At 36.9% G+C, this 23,784-nt stretch overlaps 1 protein-coding gene across 6 annotated transcripts in view; it reads right to left on the reverse strand.

Moving 5' to 3' along the window:
• The window catches only part of npas3 (neuronal PAS domain protein 3), a 323,145-nt gene that overhangs the window by 13,147 nt on the left and 286,214 nt on the right, over positions 1–23,784 (reverse strand). For all 6 annotated transcript variants that reach the window (XM_082142316.1, XM_082142315.1, XM_082142314.1 and 3 more), the window contains 2 exons: positions 7,322–7,440; positions 2,174–2,367 (listed from right to left, as the gene is read on the reverse strand). In XM_082142316.1, coding sequence (XP_081998442.1) covers positions 2,174–2,367; positions 7,322–7,440 — 313 coding nt within the window. The remainder of the gene's footprint in view (positions 1–2,173; positions 2,368–7,321; positions 7,441–23,784) is intronic.

Below are 23,784 nucleotides of genomic sequence, written 5' to 3' on the forward strand. Positions count from 1 at the left end.
ATCAAAATTGACACCATTTAGTTTTTTCCACTATTTTTAAGCAGTTCGATTCATTAGTCACTCAAAACAAGACTCTTTTTTTTTTTTTTTTTTATTGAAAAAAGCTTGTTTCTACAATGCAACACATAACGGGAAAAAGTGTTGTGATTGGCAATTCATGATGACTTCAATATTCACCCACAAATCACCATTAAACATTAGAAGCAGCAGCAAATTATAATAATATATTAGCTATTTGTCAGAACCAATCAGATTCCTGCACTTTTCTGATCCAATAATGCCAATGGCTACATCAATATGCAGAGTTGAGCAGTCCACCAAAAAGAAGCCAAACAGATATTACTGTGGGTTATCATATCCTAGTCAATGACAGATTAAAATAGGGCAATGACATGGGCTGCGTTTCCCAAAAGCATTGTGGGCCAAGTTGATTGTAGAGACCATTGGTGGCAATGGTTTTATGATCTACTTAGGCTTACGATGCTTTTGGGAAATGCAGCCCTGATTGGTTTCGAGTCAACCTCACTAGCCTGGTTTCCATTACAGATTTGTGCAAACTTTTGCGAAGAAAAAGGAGAAAAAAATTATTGCGAAATGACAGCGTTTCCATTAACCGATGTTAAGCAGCTAAACAATTTTTTTTTCCTCTCTATAGGTCATTCCAATAATCATGGGAACGGATGTTGTTAAGTTAATGTATATCACAGCCACCGCACTAGCCATTGTTTTTAATGGAAGGAGACGTAGAAGTGTTATCCAAGCATTAATGGCAAGAAAAGCCTCTTATACTGGGGAGCAGCACATATGAGCTGTTTCTGGGTGTTTCTCCCTCCTATCTGCTTCAAGGTCTGGATAAATTGTGGCATTTCTTTGTTGTTTAGAATCCAGTATTACCTTAATTATTTTGTCTTTAATGAATTAAAAAAGTCTCGTCTTCCGTCCAAACATACTGCACCTTCTCTAAAGAAAGATCGACTTTTACGTACGCCAGGTGACCTGTAAATGCGGGGGGGAAAAAACACGTTTCCATTGCAGTTTTGCGAAATATTGCTTTTTCGAAGTAAAAACTTTTTTGCGATATACTGTATGGGAGTTTTTGCGAAATTGATGTGTTTCCATTGGGCAAATTTTTAATTTGCGCAATTTGAAGGGTAATGGAAACGCAACTTCTGATAAGGAGATTCTGATTTCCCAGCCCTTCTGTAAGCTAAATGTATAGTGCACCAGATTTTATTCATTAAAAAGGTTTCCATCTGTGATGGCAAGCTGTCAGCCTGTTTTCATTATAGACGTAATATTTTCTGACCTACTGTAGCTTTACCAACTGCTTGCTGAATCTAAAAGCAATTATCACAGAAGTATTGAAAATTGGATAAAAACAGGTGGTTAAAACCATACAAAATGCCTTTCAGTAGGGCAAATACTATTAGCAGCGTATTTCAAGACATTATTTGACTCTCACTTGCAGTCCTTCTCTACACGGATCAGAGAACATGGCCAGTGTAAAAAAAAGAAACGGCTAACCGATCTCTATCCACCTCCATTTTAAAGCAGGCTTTTGCTGTGATGATAACTCCGCTATAGACTTGGCCCGATTCCATTCTCTCATAAATATGTTAAGTGCAGGGGAGTGGTAAAAATTTTAGCAGACGCTGGGAGGACTTCAATCCCAGAGATATAAATAAAACTAATAAAACTAATATGATATTTCCTTTCAAGCCAGGCCAAATTAAGATGTTCTCATTTTATGGGGCAGCAGTGGAACCACAGATGTTTTGTAAGTACAAAAGAGGGTTTTTTCTTGGCCAGCTTTTTAAAGTGAGCGATAGATGTTGAAACAAGGTCATTCTGGGATTGCATTTAAGCAGAACTCATCACTATCAGCTCTATAATGAACTGCACATGAACATTACTGTGTGGCTGATTATCCACTCTTGCAAAACACATCTTCACCCGCTGATCCTTCAGTTCTACAACAATGTCATATTTTGAACTCTAAGCAGCTGAAATTGAAATTCTTTTTGCACCATTTATCATTCTTTAAGGCAGATAATAAATCTCTTAAATCAAACTGCACACAATAGGCAATACATACAGTTTAAGCTTTGCAAAATAAAAAAAATTGCCAAGGCCAGTTAAAACTGGACTGAACGTATTATATAAAGATTGTTACCTGTTTTCACAGTAGACGATGTTGAGATCCATGTTGACCCGTGTAACAAACATCTGGCAGTCGATCCGAACCTCATTGATGGTTGGTGGAGGAAGTGCGTGTGCCACCACGACCATGCCCATGATTTGATTGGGTACCGAACGACTGTGTGTTAATGCCATTCTTATCCGCAGCCTGCCGGTAACGTGGATAACCTTGAAGAGGACACAAAGCGGAAAATTACGAACAGATCAGATGCAATCGTCCCCTCAATTACATACAAACCCTATAGTAAGTATCAAACCACAGTATAAAGATAAAAGAAAATAAACCAGATGAAGTCAAATAACCTCTGCAGTCCTTCTCTACACCGATCAGAGAACATGGCCAGTATAAAAAATGGCCAACCGTTTTAAAGCAGGCTGAACTCAGAAAACAGACAAAGCTCTAATCCATTATGTACTCTAAGATCCAAACCAAGATTCTCAGGATCTTGTAGCAGTTATACATGTTCACGAAATATTAAAAAACACAAAGCACAATTTCTTTCTGAAATAATCAAGAGATAATAAAGGCAGAGCAACTAATTACTTTTTCTCTGGCTTTAAAGTTTGTAATGCTTTAAAGTCTTTTGTAGCACGTTTTGCCCAGAGGATGCATTGACTAGATTGGTAACAATGTTCTTTTTTGGATCCATCCATTTTAATCACCAAGGGAAACCTGGAGGGGATTGTTTTTGTAGTGTTTTAAACTTCTGACACTATCCTTTCATTGGTTCACCTCAGAGATTGGTGAGATGCTATTAGCATCATTCATATAGACAGTCTCGGCCCCGAAGTCACCGAGTGCTCAGGCCGGTGGGGCTCTTTGATGCTTTGTACGTTTTCCGCTGAGGGACAAGCAAACCCAAACCCCAGGAACGACGGACTGCCACAGTCACTAAAAAGGAGTGATTCTCCTGGTTTAGAGTTGAGAGAGTTTGTTCGAACTTCACATAATTCAAAAGCCATCTCAAATCAGGGGCCAATTAAAAACGACTGCAAAGTTCAATGATGTCACATCTGTCCCAGTTTACATTCGGCTTATATTTTTTGTTTTTATTTTAATACAAAATTTTTGTCCGAATAATAAAAATGATATTTTTTTATCTCGCTAAAGTTCTCCAGAATTAGAAGCAGAATAGCAGACAAATAACAGTCATGACCTTTTGTTTTCTAGATTTAAGGTGGTTTAAAGGGTTAATCCACCCAAAAATGAAAATTTTGTTATTAATTACTCACCCTCATGTCGTTTTAAACCCATAAGGAATTCATTCCTTTTCAGAACACAAATGAAGATATTTTTGATGAAATCTAAGAGCTTTCTGTCCCTCTATTAAGCAACTACCATTTTCAAGCCCCAGAAAGTGGTAGTTGCTTAGGCTGTCAATGGAGGGATAGAAAGCTCTCAGATTTCATCAAAAATATCTTAATTTATGTTCAGAAGATGAACAAAAGTCTTACAGGTTTGGAACGACATGAGGGTGAGAAATTAATGACAATTTTCCTTTTTGGGTGAACTAATCCTTTAATGGTGGAGGTTGAGAAGAATCCCCCCTCCAAATGTGAACAGCGCTTTGAGTGGCGAGAGAAGTGCTATTAATTTAATACAAAAAATGATGATCTAACATATACATTTTCTTTTCTATATTTGTATACGTTTCCAACCATTTTTCATAGCACAAATATTTCATGTAATATTTCAACTAAGAACTGGTCATTAAAACAGCATGCAACAGTTTCGAAACTTGTTGAATAGGTATTTTAGAGAAATGAGTGTTTGTTTCTGGTCTTCGATGACTGTATTATCACGACACGAGCGAGCATCAGCTGTTGCCGAGCTTCAATAAGACATCACAGCACGCTGCGATCAGAAGGTGATGTCCAATTAGGGCCGATATCAAACCCATGCGCGCATTCTCATAAACAGAGCGGCACACCAGAGAGCGCCAGCCCACACAAAACACACGCCGCCTCCAGAATACACATCCATCTCCACTTACGTATAACACTAGATCTTTCAATAAATAAACACTGAGTCATATTAAAAGCATACAAAATGGAAATGATTCTACTGAAGCCCAAAGCGAGGAGCATCAAAAAGTTAGTTGGAAAATACAACTTTTGAAGTAATTGCCACAAAGAGAGACTCGTCGGTGAATTGCTGCAGGATTGCTCTTGGCAAGAACATCATAAGCTCTGGCAAAACATTAAATATGCTCAGGCTGCTAAATGCAAACTGACATGGCAAGGGTTCACCGCGGCCGCAGCGAGAGGCAGCCGCATAGCATATCTCAATTTAATACAAGCCAACATAACAAAGGGATCAATTTTTATAATTCATGGTTCAGCACACAATGCTCTCTCTCTTTCTCTCCCCCGCCCGTCACCGGGTCGGTGAATATAGAATAGGTATACATAAGAAATAAGATTCATCTGTTCTTAGGGATTCTCTGGAGTGCTTTTGAAATGCGATACGGCACAAGTAATGATAGAGAGCTTTTACATGAGTGCATTAACTGAGCCGGGGGCCGAGACGTCTTGGCAAAAAAAGAAAAGACTGGTTTAAGCTGGAGAAGAATTTACTTTGATTTGACCTCCAGAGTGAAGAGGAGATATAAACAGCCATGATGCGCGCCACGCTTCACTTCCCTCCGCCTCGCACCTATCACCTAATGCTGGCGCGCCGTATGCAAAATTCATACTTTTGTATTATGTAACAACACAAATATTGACTTAATTTGGAGTAAATGCAATAAGAAGTGTCCTTGTCTGGCTGGTAATATATGCGAATGTGCATGCGTGAATATTTATGCTATGGGTTAGTGCGCTCCCCGACTTCACGCTTATTTGCATCCAATCTATGTCCAGATGGATGCAGCGGGGGGGTTTGGATCTCAGTCGTTCACTCAAAGACACATCCAAACAATCATCTACTTCTCTATTTACAAACTGATTGACACTGAAGTAGTGTTGTCACGATACTGGAATTTCTAACTTTGATATGATACCATGAAAAATATCGATATTCTATACCATTTTCGATCCCACGGAAAACTGCTAAACAGACATTTTTATGATCATCTCATAATTCTTTGATAATTTGTGTAATGTTTTTTCAATAGCTTATACACAGCACAGGGAGGCTATATTTGAAACTTTGAACTGAAGTAAACCATCAGTAGTAAATACAATAGAATAAATACAATAGAATAAAGAGACAAATTAAATAAACATGGCTTTAAGTTTTTCAGGTGGGTCTAACAGTATATTCAGGCAAGAAATACTACAGTAATGAAAGTAATCAAATCTAAAATAACACTGGATAGTTTTCAAATACAGATTTATGTTTACAATTAAAGTTACAAAAGTTATTCAGTCAAGAGTAGTTAGTGATTTTCTCTTTGTCTTTTGTCCTTTGATTAACATGGCAGGTTTATTAGGCTGTGCACAGATCCAATATACTCTTCACAACATGCGATTTCTTTTTCAACTATTTACATTCTAACACACTGACTGTGTTCACCTGAATGCTCTCCGAGAAGGGCATTTTGACAATTTTGTGTAGCAATAAGCCATGAAGAAGAGGTACATTTGGTACTCGTGAGCTGTTTGAGGGGCGGCTTTATATAGTAGTGCACATGCTTTTGTTGTGAGCGCGAGTAAAATGATGTGCAATACCCGCAACCCTGCGCTGATATTCAGGACCTGACACCCAACACTATTCAACTGGTGCGAATGAGAGAGAGGAGACGGGTGTGTGTCAATTCGCCCGCCGGAGAGAAGAGAGAGCGAGAACACGCATCTGGTATCGGTGTATTGATACTAACGAAAAGGAGAATTGGAATCATTTAAGATATTTCCATATCAGTATTGAAATATCGATATTTTTGACAACATCAGTGGTATCAGTGTTTATCAGTGGTATTGGCTATGATTGCAGCATTAGGCTATGTTCACACTTAGCGTCTTTTTTCAAACTGCCAGCGTCTGTTCTACATTATAACCCTATGGAGTGAACAGTTTTTTCAAAAAAGTCCTGAGCGCTTTTTTAGACGCCACCGCCGGCGTCTTTTTCTGCAGCTCAGAGCGTCTTTTTAAGATGAAAAAAGTTCAACTTTTCTGAAAAGAACGCCCTACGTCAAGCGCCTTTTTGACAGCTGACCAATGACAAGCGAGTAGCGAGACCTGTCGTTTCCATAACAACAAGAACAACTGTCTGTCGTGCACCCACAAACGTCTTTGTGAACCGACATTCTCCTCCCCGGTAACTTCAAAAGCCAACGCAAGAGCCAACTTTCTCTTTCTCGACATTTTTTTGCATCACACAGCACTAGGCTACTGTTCCAGCTCTTGTTATAGCAACAAAAGACGCGCTCGGCTGCTATTTGTAACCGAACGCTGCCAGCGTTTTTTTTTTGCTAAAAAAACGCCGTTGTCAACTTTTTCTTGTCAAAAAAGACGCTAAGTGTGAACATAGCCTTAAGCAGCACAAAAGGAGCCTCTAATAACAGTGTCCTGAATGCCCTTGCGCATTATTACAGTAGTACACTATTATAAATCATGCCAACATACATTACCGTTCTAAAGTTTTGGGTCTTTAATATATATATTTTAAGAATATAATATGTGACCCTGGATCACAAAACCAGTCACAAGTCGCACGGGTATATTTGTGGCAAATAGCCAACAATACACTGTATGGGTCAAAATGATCGATTTTTCTTTTATGCCAAAAATCATGAGGATATTAAGTACACATCATGTTCCATGAAGATATTTTGTAAATTTCCACCGTAAATATATAAAACATTTATTTTTGTGAGTGAATGGTTTTGTGGTCAAGGGTCACATATAATATAATATAATATAATATAATATAATATAATATAATATAATATAATATAATATAATATAATATAATTTGAAATACAAATCTTTTTTTAAACATTATAAATGTCTTTACTGTCAGTTATTGCCCGCTGCTGATTATCTCAAAGCGTAAAATATTGTCAGAATTTTCTGCATGGCCGTGACATGTATACAATTTCCACCACTAATTATGACACACGATATGATACAAGACTGAAGTGAGTTTTCATTTCTTTTAGAACATGACGACCAGTTTTACCTTGTATCCAGAGGACTTGATGTGGACGCCTCTCTTGGTGAGTGTGGACTTCATTCGGATAAAGAAGGAACGTTCTAGAGTGTTATCCGGCGACAGAAGACTAGGGCTGCTCGACTCCACTGCGGAAACAAACAACAAACACCCTATTACAACACTGAAACTATACACAACTCACAGAGACGCAGAGATATCAGACTGCTTTAGTGAGTATGATGTGCAACATCTTCTCATTGAGTTTCTATCATCTCTTGGTAGACAGTTAATGAAACAGCACAACCTGATAAGGGGGAAGGTGCTAATCAAACTTTGACAATGTTTTAATTGTATTTACTAATAGCATGAAGCGGAGCCTTGACTAACATAATTGCTTTAAACACTACATGGCAAATGAATAAACCTCCCCAAGCTGGTGTTAGATGTATTTGCCTTCATAGGAATGTGTAAATTAGGAAATGGGAAAATTAAGAAGAGAGCAATCTAACAAACTTGGTTTAATAAGAATTCACCCCGCAACACCCTAGCATTGTATTGCTGAGCTGTGCATGTGCAAACACCACTCACATTTGCTTCACAAAAAATAAAAATATAGAAAATATATTACAATAAAGAATTTTCAATGACAGCCAACCAAACAAAATATTTCTTATACTATAATACATCTCTTACCAGATAAAAAAAAAAAAAAAAAATTCTAGCCTTGATCTTAACACAAGGACACCTGGCGAACAATGGAGGTTCTGCTAATTTGCTGTAACACGCTTGATTAGAGCCAAATTAATTGCACATTTTAACTAGTTTTGACATTCAACATTATACAAACAGACATCAGAGGTCCAGCCCGGAGAAAATAAACTCTATTAAAACAAACTTTCCACACTCTCACTAGTTATATTTATAGTACCTGTCAAAAGTTTGAAAACATTACAATGTTTTAATGTTTTAGAAAGAATTATTAATTAATTATGCTCACCAAGGCTGCATTTATTTCACCCCCCCCCCAAAAAAAGAGTAATATTGCAAAATATGATGACACATTTTTTGAATGGTTTTCTATTTGAACATATTTTAAAATGGATTACTGTGATCAAAGCTGAAAGTCTTCAGGTCTTCATTACTCAAGTCTTCAGTGTCAAATGATCCTTCAGAAATCATTCTAATATGATGATTTGCTGCTCAAGAAAATATTATTATTATAAAAAAAAATTATATATATATATATATATATATATATATATATATATATATATATATATATATATTTTTTTTTTTTTGCTGTTTAACATTTTTGTGGAAATAATGATACTTTTTTCAGGATTCTTTGATGAATAGAAAGTTCAATAAACAATTTTTTTTGCATTTATTAAATTTATTTATGAAATTTATTAAAACATTAAATATAAATCTTTTGTAACATTATAAATGTTTTCACTGCCGCTTTTGATCTTGTAGAAAAAAAAAAAATTGTTACCACAAATGTTTAAATTCAATCAAAGAGGTCCTGTCTCTAAATCCACCTGGACAGCAGTTGTACTTTGTAAAACAGTCTAACATCATAGACTATTATATTGGGCTCTCAGAGCCAAAGCAGTTACAATTTTTCAAAAAAAAAAAAAAAAAAAAAAAAAATAATAATCAGTTAAACTCATTTGGATATTAAAAGGTAAGATTGTATGTTTTATCAGGCTGTTATTATTTTTACATTTAGATATGCAAGGCAGAAGGTCATGTGACAGAAAAGTAATAATAATTCTGTAAATTCAGCTTTGTCATCACAGGAATAAATTACATTTTTAAACATATTCAATAGAAAACAATTATTATAAATTGTAATAATATTTCACAATATGCAAATGTACATATACTATTGTGTATGCAGCCTTGGTGAGCATAGGAAACGTATTAATTATAATGGAAAGGAAAATTATAATGTTTCCAAACTTTTGACAAGTTCTGTATATACTCACCATTTAATTTGTCTAAAACAATGTCCAACAGTAGACATACATGCATCACAAGGCATAATACACACATTTTCAACTAAATTAGTTCCCGAATAATGTATAATAGCATTTTGTTGTGGTAATGAATTTGGTGGATTTCAAAACATTTGAAACAATGTTTTAGTGAAATTTTATAAGGGGACAAACTGTGTGCCATAATTATAATCATAATTTGTGTAAAAATGTGTTATTGAAATCACTGTAATCATTTTCAATAAATATAATATAAATATTGAAATATTGAAAACAATAAATACTGTAATTGTGTATATTAATTTAACATCAATCATAGTAATAAAATGTACTTATATTTTATGATGAAATGTTCATAGTTTAAGATCTGTCTCTTGGATAGAGTGTGTAGCCAATATAACAGGCATTTGGAAAATAACAAAAACATGAACAAAATCTGTCTTAATAAAATCAACCCCTGGGACATAAAAGTGTAGTTAAAGAGACACCCTAAAATGGTTGTGGGTGTGGACTGCTGTATTTCCCATTCTCTCTCTCTCTCTCTCTCTCTGAGAACATGAATTAAATGTCATTTAAAATCTAACTAGTCCTTTATCACTCTAGGGAAAAGGCAGAGCCATGTTATATTTAGTCATTTCATTTCTTCTGATTAAATATGAATTACTATGAAATTTTTCTCATCATCTAACACACAAGAATATGCCAACAGCTTTTTAATACACTATATAAGCACAAACTTCAGCTCTAAGAGTTTAATTCGCCTCTCTAATCCAATCACATCAACCTTATTTCTCTTATCAGAAATTCCCATTTTGAATTAAATGAGCTCATTAGTTTTAATCAAAGGCAGAGAGATCAAAACTTGCACTTAAATGCTTTAGATCAGAGCTGTCAGTCAAGCGTAGAGTTCTATTTGACTAAAACACAAGATCAGAGGCCGTTGCATCTCACCGTTTTCATTAAGAATGAGACAGGCTCTAAGATACGCCGTCATTTTTTTTTTTCGTGCGGGGCTTGGACGGAGAGAGGTCACTTACCACGTGCCCTCAGCGACCTCGCTTTGCTGATAATGACAGGAATATGAATTATACAGTAAAACCTTTGCGACAGACACACACTCCTGCCTGAACATTACGCTAAATTTCAGGATTCCCCTCGTGCCACTGAACAATAACAAAGAATGGGAAGAATGAGACGAAGTAAATTGATATATATTTCATCAACTGATTAATTTGAGAAATTAATTAGCATATCATGTAATTCATTCATTTTAAACCAATTTTAAGTATATGTTCATCGAACACAAAAGGCCTTTGCTTTGCCAGCCAACATTTGATAGAGCGCAACAAATACTGATAAATGCTATTTACAGTGTAGATAGCAAAAAAACAAATTGCACTAAGTGCTTTGTCCTTAATTTCCCCATAGCGATCAATAAAGGAAGTCTATGTTATGCTATTATGCTAAGTTATAACATTAAATGCTATTTACAGTAAGGGACATAGCAGCATTTTCTTAAATAGCAGCTAGATGCTATTTGCAAGTGTAAATAGTGGCAGATACTATTTGCACTCTGTGTATTGTAGTATATTATTAAACAGTGTTCAATGATAACAACATATTCAGTGTATATGATTATATTAGTTAAAATCATAAATGGATGCTGCTTATTGGGACATTACTCGTCCCTATCCCTAATGCCTTCCTAACACTTCCGTCCCACTACTAAATACCCATTAGGCATTTTATGTCCACTTTTTACACATTTAAAATAAACGTCTCTCCGAGCTGATATGTGATGGTAAAAGGGAGAAAAATCAGTTTGGAAAAATGCTGATTCGAACTCGGGTCAGTCACGTCAAAAGCTAATGCCACCCGCTTTGTTCTCCACACCACTGATCCTGTTATCTGCAGGATTTCTTTTGTAATTTTGTCTGGCTCAATCAGGCACTGGTGGGCGGAGTTACTGTAAATAGCCTCTGCCAACAAGGCAGGCTCTTGCACTTGGTGTAAATAGACGCTCAGTCAAAAAAAAAAAAAAGTCCATTGAATGTTGTTTTAATATCTATTTAAAGAAATGCTCCAAAATTGTAAATCTTCCACATAAATGCACACATCATATTGACATTTTGGCAATACGGTTCCTGTAAAACATATTTCTCAGCGCCTAATCTATCACTACAATGATGCACAAGAATCAACAATCAGCATTCAGGTGTCTGATACACTGTCTACCAGGGTAAAGTGTAAATACATTTACTGTATGTTACCTCTGTGCTAGATTAAATAGTCTATTTGAACGCAGATTTGAAACACCTCAAAAGAAGATTTGCTGCATGTCAAAAACCTGTTGTTTTGTTCACATCTGAGTTTCTAGTGCTGCCATGTCTGCAGTCCAGCAGAGCCCACTGTGGCTGTAGGAACATGGGCAGATCTGCTAAATCATCAATATCATCCAATCCATGAGATTAAGGGAATCTGCAGTGTGTGTCGAGAGAGTCTTATGTGCTCGACTTAAACCTACATCCCCACAATGCACCTGTGTTCCAGCAACAGCACAACACTCCACACACTGGAACTTTTGTTTTTGTGTTGTGTATCTGAATTCCCTTACTCATCAATCCAAGTGGGACAATAAAAAAAAAAAAAAAAAAAACTTAAAATCTAGACAATTCCACAGACATCCTCTTTATTCTCTTGTGGAGTTTAAAGGTACACTATTTAACTTTTTTTTTTGGTTCACAATGAACACAATTTAAATAATAAGTCAAGACATCAATGAGTCAATACATAATGAGTCAATCCTTCTTCAAAAATGTTTTTTTATCTCACCCTGATTCACTATGGTGAATAAAAGTGTTTATATTTTAGACCTAGCGGGATGCTTTTCGCGCAAACTTGCGTACTTGCGTCCCTCATCCGTGCGTGTCCCGTCATATCCGTAAATAGAGAAAAGTTACTTTGACACGTGGGACTGGCGTGGATCAGTCGTCACAACGAGGAAGAAAAACTGACATGGAACAGATAAATCTCGAACTTCTGGTGAATCACCCGTTTTAAAACAATGCCGAATAGAGAAGCGTCCGCTGGCACAAAAGAGAACGCGACAGAGCTCGTAATAAAACAAGAATCAACATTGGCTTGGCTTTTCGGAGACGGTGAGAACCGAGGGATTTCAAATGTTGTAAAAGGAGATAGTGTTTTAATTACTCAGCTGGTGAGTAAGGTATTTAATTGAACAGATAAATTGCCATATATAGCTCTCTAACAGAGTTCATTGTAAAGCATTATCTATTGTGAAGGCTCATTTCATTATGGCTGTTGTAAAGCTGTGCTGGAATTTCTTTTCAAGGAAGTACCGCATCTATTAATGTTTATAGCTACAATAACATCTTCAGCCAGACCGCTTGAGATCCTTTCCATCTAAACTGGTTATATCTCTTAAGCTCAGTAGTGAATATTTTATGAGCAGTAGGATAATCTCTCTCTTTTTTTAGATATGAGAAAGATCCATATTCATCCACACATTCACACAGAACTGAAGCACAACCAAAACAATGTTCTTCTGCAAAATGCAGTTGTTTTTTTTAACCTCTAGTGTGCCAAAACTTACTTAAAATAAAACCTCTTGTGCCATTTAAGACGCTTTAAAATCGGCTTCTCGTATAAAACTCACAATATCTGAGATGACTTTTTGAAAGGAAAATATTTGTGTGGGACGGGGGTAAATTTATGGTCTGAAAGGCCCTGGGATTAATTTTCTTGATGAAACCTTTGGGAATGAATGTGTCTGGGAGTAAATGATGAGATTTTAAAAGTATTACACTCCTCACGCCGAGAATGTTGACCATCAATAACCACCTGGCAGGTCTGGAGGTCCTCGTCCGCAATCCTCACGGTACACAGACCACACGCACTCGACACGCTCAGCGTATGACTTATAGGCCCATAGGAAAGCTGGAGTACTCTGGCTAATATTCCTCAATTTACATTTATATAAATATTAGTACCAATTCAGGACGTCAGGCGTTTACTGTACGAATAAATCAAGATTAAGCATGTGGGCTGCTGGTCTCTCAGGCTTTACCACCATCTCAAGACTGGCGTGAGGAACAGGGTCGTCCTGGCCCGAGTCTGACAGATGAAGGCTTTGCTCTGTACATTAATAATTATGTATAATTCAAACAGCTCTGTGCTAATTGGACAACTGGATGGCTCCATATTGAGATAGAGGGTAGTGATTTTTCAATGCCGCCCTATGGCGATTGAACAGAGATTCAGACAAAAGCACAGTCCTTTCAGAAACCATTTAACATTTTAAATTAGTGCTATTAATTATGAAACAAACTAAAGATGGAAGTAAATACTAATGGCTTATATATCCCATTAACTGTGATTAATTTGAACAAATTTAATGTCCTAATATCTTCATCTAGCACATGTAAAAGTGAAGTCGGTTCTGAAGTAAATAATTTCGAGTTTCTGTGATGCATTCCTCCGAGACAGTGCTCTCAATGCATTATACACAAGCCGCTGTTACAGACACTTAAATCTGTGATCAATATTTAATCCCGCAATAATGAAAAAGGATTCCTCGGCAAGAAAAGCTCGGACGCGGGTCTGAGATGTCACCACGCTGAACGGCGAAACAAATGACACGTACACTAAAGTAAACGCAGCAAATCTCTGCAGAAAACATTGGAATATGTTTGGGGGAAAACAGCCTGAATAATTTCAGATCACACTGGATTTTGAGACCAATCCTAAAAAAGAAATCATGCAAAAAATAAATGAGGAAAGAAAACAATTACACACACACACACACACACACACACACACACACACACACACACACACACACACACACACACACACACACACACACACACACACACACACACACACACACACACACACACACACACACACACACACACACACACACACACACACACACACACACACACACACACACACACACTGAAACAAGAAACAGAGGCCATATGTGCTCTCCAACAGGAAATGGAAATGCATAAGGAAGCATACAGACACAGAACTGCCCTTGTGATAAATGGGGTGCAGTAAAACTTTACATTGCACTATTTGTCTTTTGAATATTCCATGCCAGAGACGATCCCAGACTTCACTGAATAAGAGCCTGTTTCTTCTCCCTTTCATCTGCAAATAAACTTCGAATACACAGTGGGTCTGTACAGTAAGTCAGCTGTGAATGGTTTGTCAGCACTTGCATTGCCTTGTCTGTTTTCTGATTGCTTTATGAGGATTCAGATGCATGTTGGCTACAGCTGTATATCGCGACTGCAATTTCTCTTTAGAGGCAGATTAAAATCCAGAGGCTCCAGACGTGGATCACTGGATCATGAAAAGCACCCATGACAATAAAAACAGCCTTTTCTCAAGCTGTGCTAAGCAGTTCTGTGTGGTTTGATATGGACGTTTGCAGATTAAAACTAGTTTTTTTGAGTGGTGATTGCTTGCAGGCTCAAGTGGTTCAAAAGAGCTCCTTCAATGCAAGTCTATGAGTTTCTAGCCACTATTTAATCAACCACCAAGTGAAAATTGTAAGTTTGATCACTCAATAAGTAGCATGATTTAGTAAGGTATCATTCATGTCCACAGCATAAACAGTGCAGTTAAACACTTTCAAATCACTAAGCCCAAGTATGAGCCTTAGGAAGCACCACTAATAAATCTTTTGCAATTAAAATGTTTATTTGAAACCATATTATTATTGTACCCTAAAACTAAAATGAAAACTACTACTAATTTAAAAACATGTTGTTAATCAAATGATTTTTTTAAAACAAACAAACAGAAACAAATAAAAAAAATATAGCTGCAAGCAGCAATTATCAGGGCCAAGCGCAAGACGACGATAAGACATGCCAACATGGCTGGGAGTGTCAGACCAACTGCAGCAAGGAGCAATTAAAGACATTTTAAGATGATTTTAGGCAAATAGCTGAATAATAATAATATACAGTAACAAAAAATATGATTTAATGGATTATCACTTTCGACCAATAGGTGCCACAGTTATGAAATTGATGTGATGTGGTCAGAGTGAAGTGATAATGACACATACAAAGTTTGGTGTCAATATATAAAGGCATTACAGAGTTAAAGCCTGAATAGTCCTTCTGGCATCATGCCTCAACTTTTCTGCTGCGGTATAAGAAAATGGTTTTGACTATCAACACGAAATCCATAACTTTTAGTCGGCACAGTCTGGAGATGATACGATTTGATTTTGGTGAAAATCGGACAAACGGTCTAGGTGGAGTTTGAAAAGTAGGTACTAAATGAAAATCAAGATGGCGGACAGGAAGTTTGGCCAAATACGGCAAACTTGGTATCTATGTTCTCGGCGTGACACAAGGAATCTATTAAGACCAGTGTCATTACAATAGGCATTTCTTGAAAAGTTATTAGCATTTTTGGAAATTTTGTTAAAACTTTTGACCAAAAGGTGGCACTGTCTCAATCTTTTGAGTACCTTCAGGGCATGGTGCTAATGGCACATACTGAGTGTTACAACAATGCATTCGTTAAGTATAGCATTTTATATCACAATACTGTATTGAAGTCAATGGCAATTTCATGTTTTGTTCTATTATTGCACCAACAAGAGGCACAATCCTACCATTTTTTTACGTGTCCTCAGAGTGAGCCGATACATGAGCGTATAGACCTATGTTTTCGAACTTCCTATGGTGGTTTTGTCTTGATCGGCCTAATGGTTTTGAAGATATTGGCAAATGTTTTTTAAGCACTAACTCACAACGCTACACCTAGCATGTTTGGTATCATTGGACTCAATTCAGGAATCTAAGGAGATGACTCCCGTGAAAATAAGTCAACCACACCCAGAGTTATAAGCATTTGAAAATTTAATTTAACCACTATGTGGCGCTGGTTTGAAATTTCTCAGGCTCCTTCGGGCATCATACTGATGACCCATACCGAGTTTCATAACGATATGTCCATGCGTTCATAAAATTCTAAATGGCCAACACCTAAAATGGTCGATATGGAAAAATTGGATATCATTTGATTCGGCATGACGCCCTGAATCTAAAGAGACCACTTTTATGATTGGACAAACCGTTCAGAAGCTATAGCCAAAAATAGTAATTTTTCTATGGACCAGTAGGTGGCTCTGTGCTAAAACGCAGCATGTGGCCTCAAGTCATGCTTGTGATGACATGTACCAAGTTTGGTCTGAATACGATAAAGCGTTGCGGAGATACAGCCTTGTGTCCAATTTGGGGTGCTCTACGTCAATTTCATTTTCGTGTTATTCGATAACGGTTGGGTTTATCAAAAAGATTTTGATAACTTTTTGCCAGCATAGTCTGAAGATGATCTGATTTGATTTTCATAAAAATCAGAGTAACGGACTAGGAGAATTTTCATGACGAAAAATGACGTCATATGGTGCAGTCGAATTGTCTTGAGCTAAGGAGTCAGAGGAAATTTGTTTCTAGCCCTTATGATTCAAAAGTTATTAGCATAAACATGAGTGAAACTTCGGGCAGTTGGTGGCGCTAGAGGGATTGAGTTAGAGACAGGTAGAGGCAAATTTGCAATGATGACAGTTCAGACTATCTTCTATCAGTGTGCCAAATTTCATAACTTTCCTGCTAGCAGTTCTATGGGCTGCCATAGACTTCCAGAGCGGAAGAAGAAGCGGAAGCATAATAATACAATGGATAGAATAGGTGCCACCGCACCTTTGGTGATTGGCCCCTAATAAACAACAAAAATAAACTGAGCAATCTCCACATTGGTTGTTTACCAATCTTAAATTCATAGGTCTTGCTTATATTTAAACTGAATTAATATTCTATTGGAACATACATCCTCAATTAATTCCTCAATTATAATCACACAAACTAAAAAAGAAACAAAAATGTGACTATGAAATAAACCAACACAAGCATTCATTTAAAATAAAATTAAGCATTAAAGTCCCCATGAAATATATATATATATATATATATATATATATATATATACATATACTCACCTAAAGGATTATTAGGAACACCGTACTAATACTGTGTTTGACCCCCTTTCGCCTTCAGAACTGCCTTAATTGTACGTGGCATTGATTCAACAAGGTGCTGAAAGCATTCTTTAGAAATGTTGGCCCATATTGATAGGATAGCATCTTGCAGTTGATGGAGATTTGTGGGATGCACATCCAGGGCACGAAGCTCCCGTTCCACCACATCCCAAAGATGCTCTATTGGGTTGAGATCTGGTGACTGTGGGGGCCATTTTAGTACAGTGAACTCATTGTCATGTTCAAGAAACCAATTTGAAATGATTCGAGCTTTGTGACATGGTGCATTATCCTGCTGGAAGTAGCCATCAGAGGATGGGTACATGGTGGTCATAAAGGGATGGACATGGTCAGAAACAATGCTCAGGTAGGCCGTGGCATTTAAACGATGCCCAATTGGCACTAAGGGGCTTAAAGTGTGCCAAAAAAACATCCCCCACACCATTACACCACCACCACCAGCCTGCACAGTGGTAACAAGGCATGATGGATCCATGTTCTCATTCTGTTTACGCCAAAATCTGACTCTACCATCTGAATGTCTCAACAGAAATCAAGACTCATCAGACCAGGCAACATTTTTCCAGTCTTCAACTGTCCAATTTTGGTGAGCTCGTGCAAATTGTAGCCTCTTTTTCCTATTTGTAGTGGAGATGAGTGGTACCCGGTGGGGTCTTCTGCTGTTGTAGCCCATCCGCCTCAAGGTTGTGCGTGTTGTGGCTTCACAAATGCTTTGCTGCATACCTCGGTTGTAACGAGTGGTTATTTCAGTCAAAGTTGCTCTTTTATCAGCTTGAATCAGTCGGCCCATTCTCCTCTGACCTCTAGCATCAACAAGGCATTTTCGCCCACAGGACTGCCGCATACTGGATGTTTTTCCCTTTTCACACCATTCTTTGTAAACCCTAGAAATGGTTGTGCGTGAAAATCCCAGTAACTGAGCAGATTGTGAAATACTCAGACCGGCCCGTCTGGCACCAACAACCATGCCACGCTCAAAATTGCTTAAATCACCTTTCTTTCCCATTCTGAAATTCAGTTTGGAGTTCAGGAGATTGTCTTGACCAGGACCACACCCCTAAATGCATTGAAGCAACTGCCATGTGATTGGTTGATTAGATAATTGCATTAATGAGAAATTGAACAGGTGTTCCTAATAATCCTTTAGGTGAGTGTATATATATATATATATATATATATATATATATGAATATGTTAGGGTGAACTATAAGCTAGTGTGCTCAATGACAAAAAGCATTTAAAACTTACAGTCTCTCACTTCCGCCAATATGATCAATGATTTTGATGACATCACTCTGCACTTCAGCTTCTGATCAGATCTTATGTCCAATCAAATGCTACACTATAAATAGACGCTGAAGCTGCGGCTAGAATATTCTACATGGTGAATTGCACATAGTGCACTATATAGGGGATAGGGAACGATTCAGACAGTGTAAATATGCTTTCCATTGGGGCGAAAGAAGTCTGGTTTCACGTTGGTGTCAAATGAACCGCCTCAGCTCACACACAGTCTGCTCCAGTCCTGAGACACGATAGCACAGAGCGGATCATATGAGAGACCAGAAAACATATCGGACCCATTTGAATTCTACACAGAATGCTAGATTTTAAAGCAATTAGGAGGAGAAACTGTTAGACAGACTCGGCATTAGAAACAGCACTGACGTGTAGAGGAGATAACCAACATAAATTACACGCATGATTATGTTCAATGTTTTGTTTTAGTAACAGTTTCATATTAAATCTAAAAGGGGAATCTATTAGACTATGGCTGCCATAAGCTGTCAAATGCGGCTTTACCGAGCTCAACGGCTCTGGCCGAGCTGTAATATAAACAAAACGCTATTGGTTATTTAAAAAAAAAAATAGCTGCTCGATATGTCCCACCCTGTCTTCCTGTTTCAGTGGAAATTACATCAACACCTTAAATAATGCTGTGCATTTCAAGGAACCTCAGTTAGCCTTGAAACAAGCACTCATTTAAAAATGATTTCCATGCATTTCTGAGACCCTCGATTTGACCTCGATTTTGACACAAAAAGAGACACAAGCTGTAGAGGGGAGAATAGGTGACGATCAGCGCGTCTGGACCCCTGGAAGACTGTCATGGAGTGAAAGTTAACTCGTCTTAACAATGAACACGGTACATTCCAACAAGCACACATGGAAGGAGTTTGGGAGAAGACTGTTGAGGTCACGGTAACAAGAAATGCATGGGATCTCACCAGATTGCAGATGAACAGACTGATCATGGGCCAACATATCGCCTAGTAAACTAACAAACAGATTGAGGAGATGTGGCAGACCTGCCATTAGAATGACAGCAAGAGAAGTGGCGTGTTGAAACAGAAGGAAATGAAGCACCTGCCAGATGTCCCAGCACCCATTAGCAGCTAGAGGTGCAGATGTCAGTGGCCTATGGCTCTCTGAAGACCATCACCCTGACTGACCCCTGTGCCCTACACACTAAGAAAGCAAGTACACAGGAGTCAGGAGGGAGCAGACAGTCTTGACAGGTACACTTCACCTGGGCGACTTCTTTGTGAGTCAAACCAAACATATCAGGTGGTTTTGCTAAGATGCTAAAACTGATTGCAGGAAGTCCAAGAGAGTTTAAGAACAAACTGAAAAAACCAGAAGAAAAGGGTCCACAATTCTATGCTGTTGTTTGTGGTTGCTATGCAGGTTTCTTTCTAGTCTGTTCACTTATAAAAGTACTTAGGGCTTGTTCACATTCCTACGTACCAGAAATAGAAAACAAGGTTTATGAGAACACACTGATTCATGTGACAAGTCTACTTTTGAGGCATATGTTTGGACCTTTCAAACCCCAAAGTAGGACATAAAATAAGCCAGAAATGGTTTTCTGTTATGTGCAGTGCATGTGTATTTATTGTGATGTGCTTCAATGCACCCAAACTCAATTGTTCAATTATAAATCTGGAGCTGTGGCTGAAACAAACTGTTTTCTGAGAGACTGTAGAGGACATTTTAAACCGAAGGTATAAAAGGTTTGTTGTTTGTAGGCACTGAAGAACCACAGCCTCAAATTTCAAGTTCTATCGATTCGACACAGTTGTGCTCTCCTCTGAAGTCATCCGAGAGTTGTATTCTTCAACCCTCTTTTTTACACTGCTATACATCAATAACAGATTTACTCACAAACAGCTTTAAAAATTAATGTATGTAACTTGAAAGACTGAAAACATACGCTATTTGTTTGTTTAAACGCACATTAGAGAAGAGATGCTAATACACGCACACAAACCGTATGGTCTGTAAACATGTTTCAGGAGTTGTATCCTCGGCAGATTTTCAGGATATACCTCTATAGCCACCGTAGCGTAGCTGTGTGTAATGTCCCTGTTTCCATGGCAACCCCATTTTGACATTCACTATAATATGCAGCTGACATCAATTCACACAATGCAACAATATATCTCCGCTAAAGAGGCAAAGCAACAGCAAAACACAAGACTGAACCTTTCAAATCTACACCACATGAATGTATATGCCCATTTAAATATATTAAATATTTAAAATAGATAGAGTTTATGCGGGATATGACCAAACTATACTATATTTCACATTTTGCAATTTTTTTTTACAATAGTATACTGTATATCCTGCTAAATTTATGTTTGCTGGAAATTCAGCCCAATTATGTTATTTATATTTTATTGTATTTTTTTTTTTACTTATATACAATGTTTTTATATTTTAAAGAAAATATTTTTATTTATTTTTTAATAACCATCTAATATGAATATTTTCTTTTTTTTTTTAATATGGACCTTGTTGTACTAAAACTTGGTGTCATTGCAAAAACGTCTTCATATTACTTAACAATTTGAGTTAAAGCAACTCAAAACAATATTGCATTATAAATATATCGCTCTTGAGTCCCATCTGAAACCATTAAACAGCCCATTTATGTTGTTTTGGAAATAAACGGTAGAGCATTATCCATTCCTACTGATATTTACCATCACACTACCAAATCCTACAATACTGTGTGCCATGAACAAAACAAAGACTTAAACAAGATGCTAAAATATGCAATACAAGACTAGGCTAATGCAAAATGCAACAGAACAAGTTTTGTGCTAAGGCAGTAAATATCTCGTCAGGACAGGCCTGTGTGTCAAGCATGCAGAGGTTTAATTGCAGCCTTGATGAAGTTGTGCATTTATCACTCAATGACGACATGACACCGCAGTGATAACCACAAACACAGGATATCAATTAGCTGCTGTTAACACTGTTTTAATTATTCCTTCATCTGAAAAAGTCAGGCAATAATCAAATTTGGGCTTGTAAATGAATTTCAAAGTGCTGTAATTGAAGCACTCTTTTCCCCTCAAATGAACGTACACATGTAGGCGTAGTCGTTCGGTTTAAAGAGCAAATCAAAAATGGATGTAGGGTCGTGTTTACCTGTGGTAATGGATTGCGTGAATTTTCACCAGCACAAATGATGAGAGAAAGCAACAACTTTAGGATTATTTTATTAACCAATAAGTGCAACGTGATGTTAAAACACTTTTAATGCGTGGTCACATAATGCATTGTTTTATTATTTAATTTTTCCCTGGCCTGAGGTCCACTTATAATGTTTGAAAACATTTTTTGCTCTACAAATGCATCATAATTAGTTTTTTACTAACCACCTGTTTGACCTTCAGATTTTTTTTTTTTTTTTTGGGGGTGCTGTGGCTTTAAGAAGCATCTCTTCACATGTGAAATAAGCAACAGAGCCACCAACACAGACTGCAGGTTTTCTGTTAGGTCTATTATAGTTTGTAACTGGACAGATTCTTTTGTGAAGTGCATCACTGTGGCAAGTTCACACACACGCACGCACGCACGCACGCACGCACGCACGCACACACACACACGCAAAATTATTTTGTATTTCACAGAAGAAAGAAAGTTTGGAACAACATAAAAGCGAGTGCAAGATGACAGCATTTTCATTTTTGGGTAACCTATCCATTTAAAAATGACATCATTGGCTACTGTAAAGAAGCAGTTGCAAAATAATATACATTTATGTTGCTTGCAGTGCTGCATGGGTAGATTACTTACAAATTGTTGTCCGTTACTGATTCCAAATTACATGACAAAATCTATAGTTAGTAACGTAACCCATTACATTGCATTTTTTTGGTAATGTAATCTGACTACTTTTTACTTTTGGCCTACTGATTACTTTGACCTAACTCAATATTTTTGATATAAACATACAAAGAGAAAGAAAAAATATTCCATTCTTTGAATATATATGAACTGCTTTAAAAAGTGCACTAAATCAGGGTTTAATCAAATAAATCATAAAAAATTAAAAAAAATATTTTAAAATAATAGAAATGTTTTTGAAAGAAAAAAGCATTCCAAAGACATAGAAATGCATGTTTAAATGACTTCCCAAGTGATAATTCAAATAATAATTAATGTGTTTGTCAGGAGTTGAATCAATATAGCAATGTTTCAATGAAAAAACAGTGAAATTATTTCTGTAAATCCAGTGATCAAATGCTTTGTGGCCTCTCAATTTTCTATGTAATTATAGCCACCTGAACAGTGGATGGTCTGTGTGTGCAGTTTCACAAAACTAGAAGACTTTCTGAATTTATATAAGTGATATTCTTTTTTCATTTTTTTAGAAAGGACAATTTAAAACATGAAAAGAAGAATTAGGAAGAATCAATCAATTATGAATGATTTACTGCCATTGTGTGAGCATTTTAAAATGTAATATAATCAGTACAAGTACATGTACAAGTACCTCAAATTTGGAATTTGATTACATAATTCAGATTACATGTAATCGGTTATTACCCAGCACTGGCTGCTTGTCAATTTTGATGGTATTCATTTTATGTAAAATTGGCATCAATCCAAAAACAGCTTAATATTTAATAAGAATTTGAGTGGAAGCAACTCAAAACAGTAATACATTATAAATAAAGCTCTCTGGGTCACATCTGAAGCCAATATAAAGCTAATGTATACCAGTTCAATATATGAAGCTTACTTTGGATATATTAATGTTGCTTGTAACTTTTGTAAGCAACACACAGTATATACAGTACATCTATTATGTGTAGTTACGACATCTACCAGCAGGGGCCATGCCAGCCAGATAAACCTTGACCCTTTGTGTGTGACACATAAATACTGAAACACAAGCCGCCAAATATTATGGAGGAAGACATGAAGAAAAGTGTGTACGCTGCAATTTTCACAGGCTCCGGTGACATTAAAGTTTGATTTTATTATGACAGCTGGAGGGAAGATGAATTCTGTGTCGGCAGACAGTATTATCTACACCAAACAATCATCGACTTGCCTTAAAGTCTTAATGGCACAGGATG

The sequence above is a fragment of the Leuciscus leuciscus genome (genome assembly GCF_965113295.1).
Source record: "Leuciscus leuciscus genome assembly, chromosome: 17".
Lineage (NCBI taxonomy): Eukaryota > Metazoa > Chordata > Actinopteri > Cypriniformes > Leuciscidae > Leuciscus > Leuciscus leuciscus.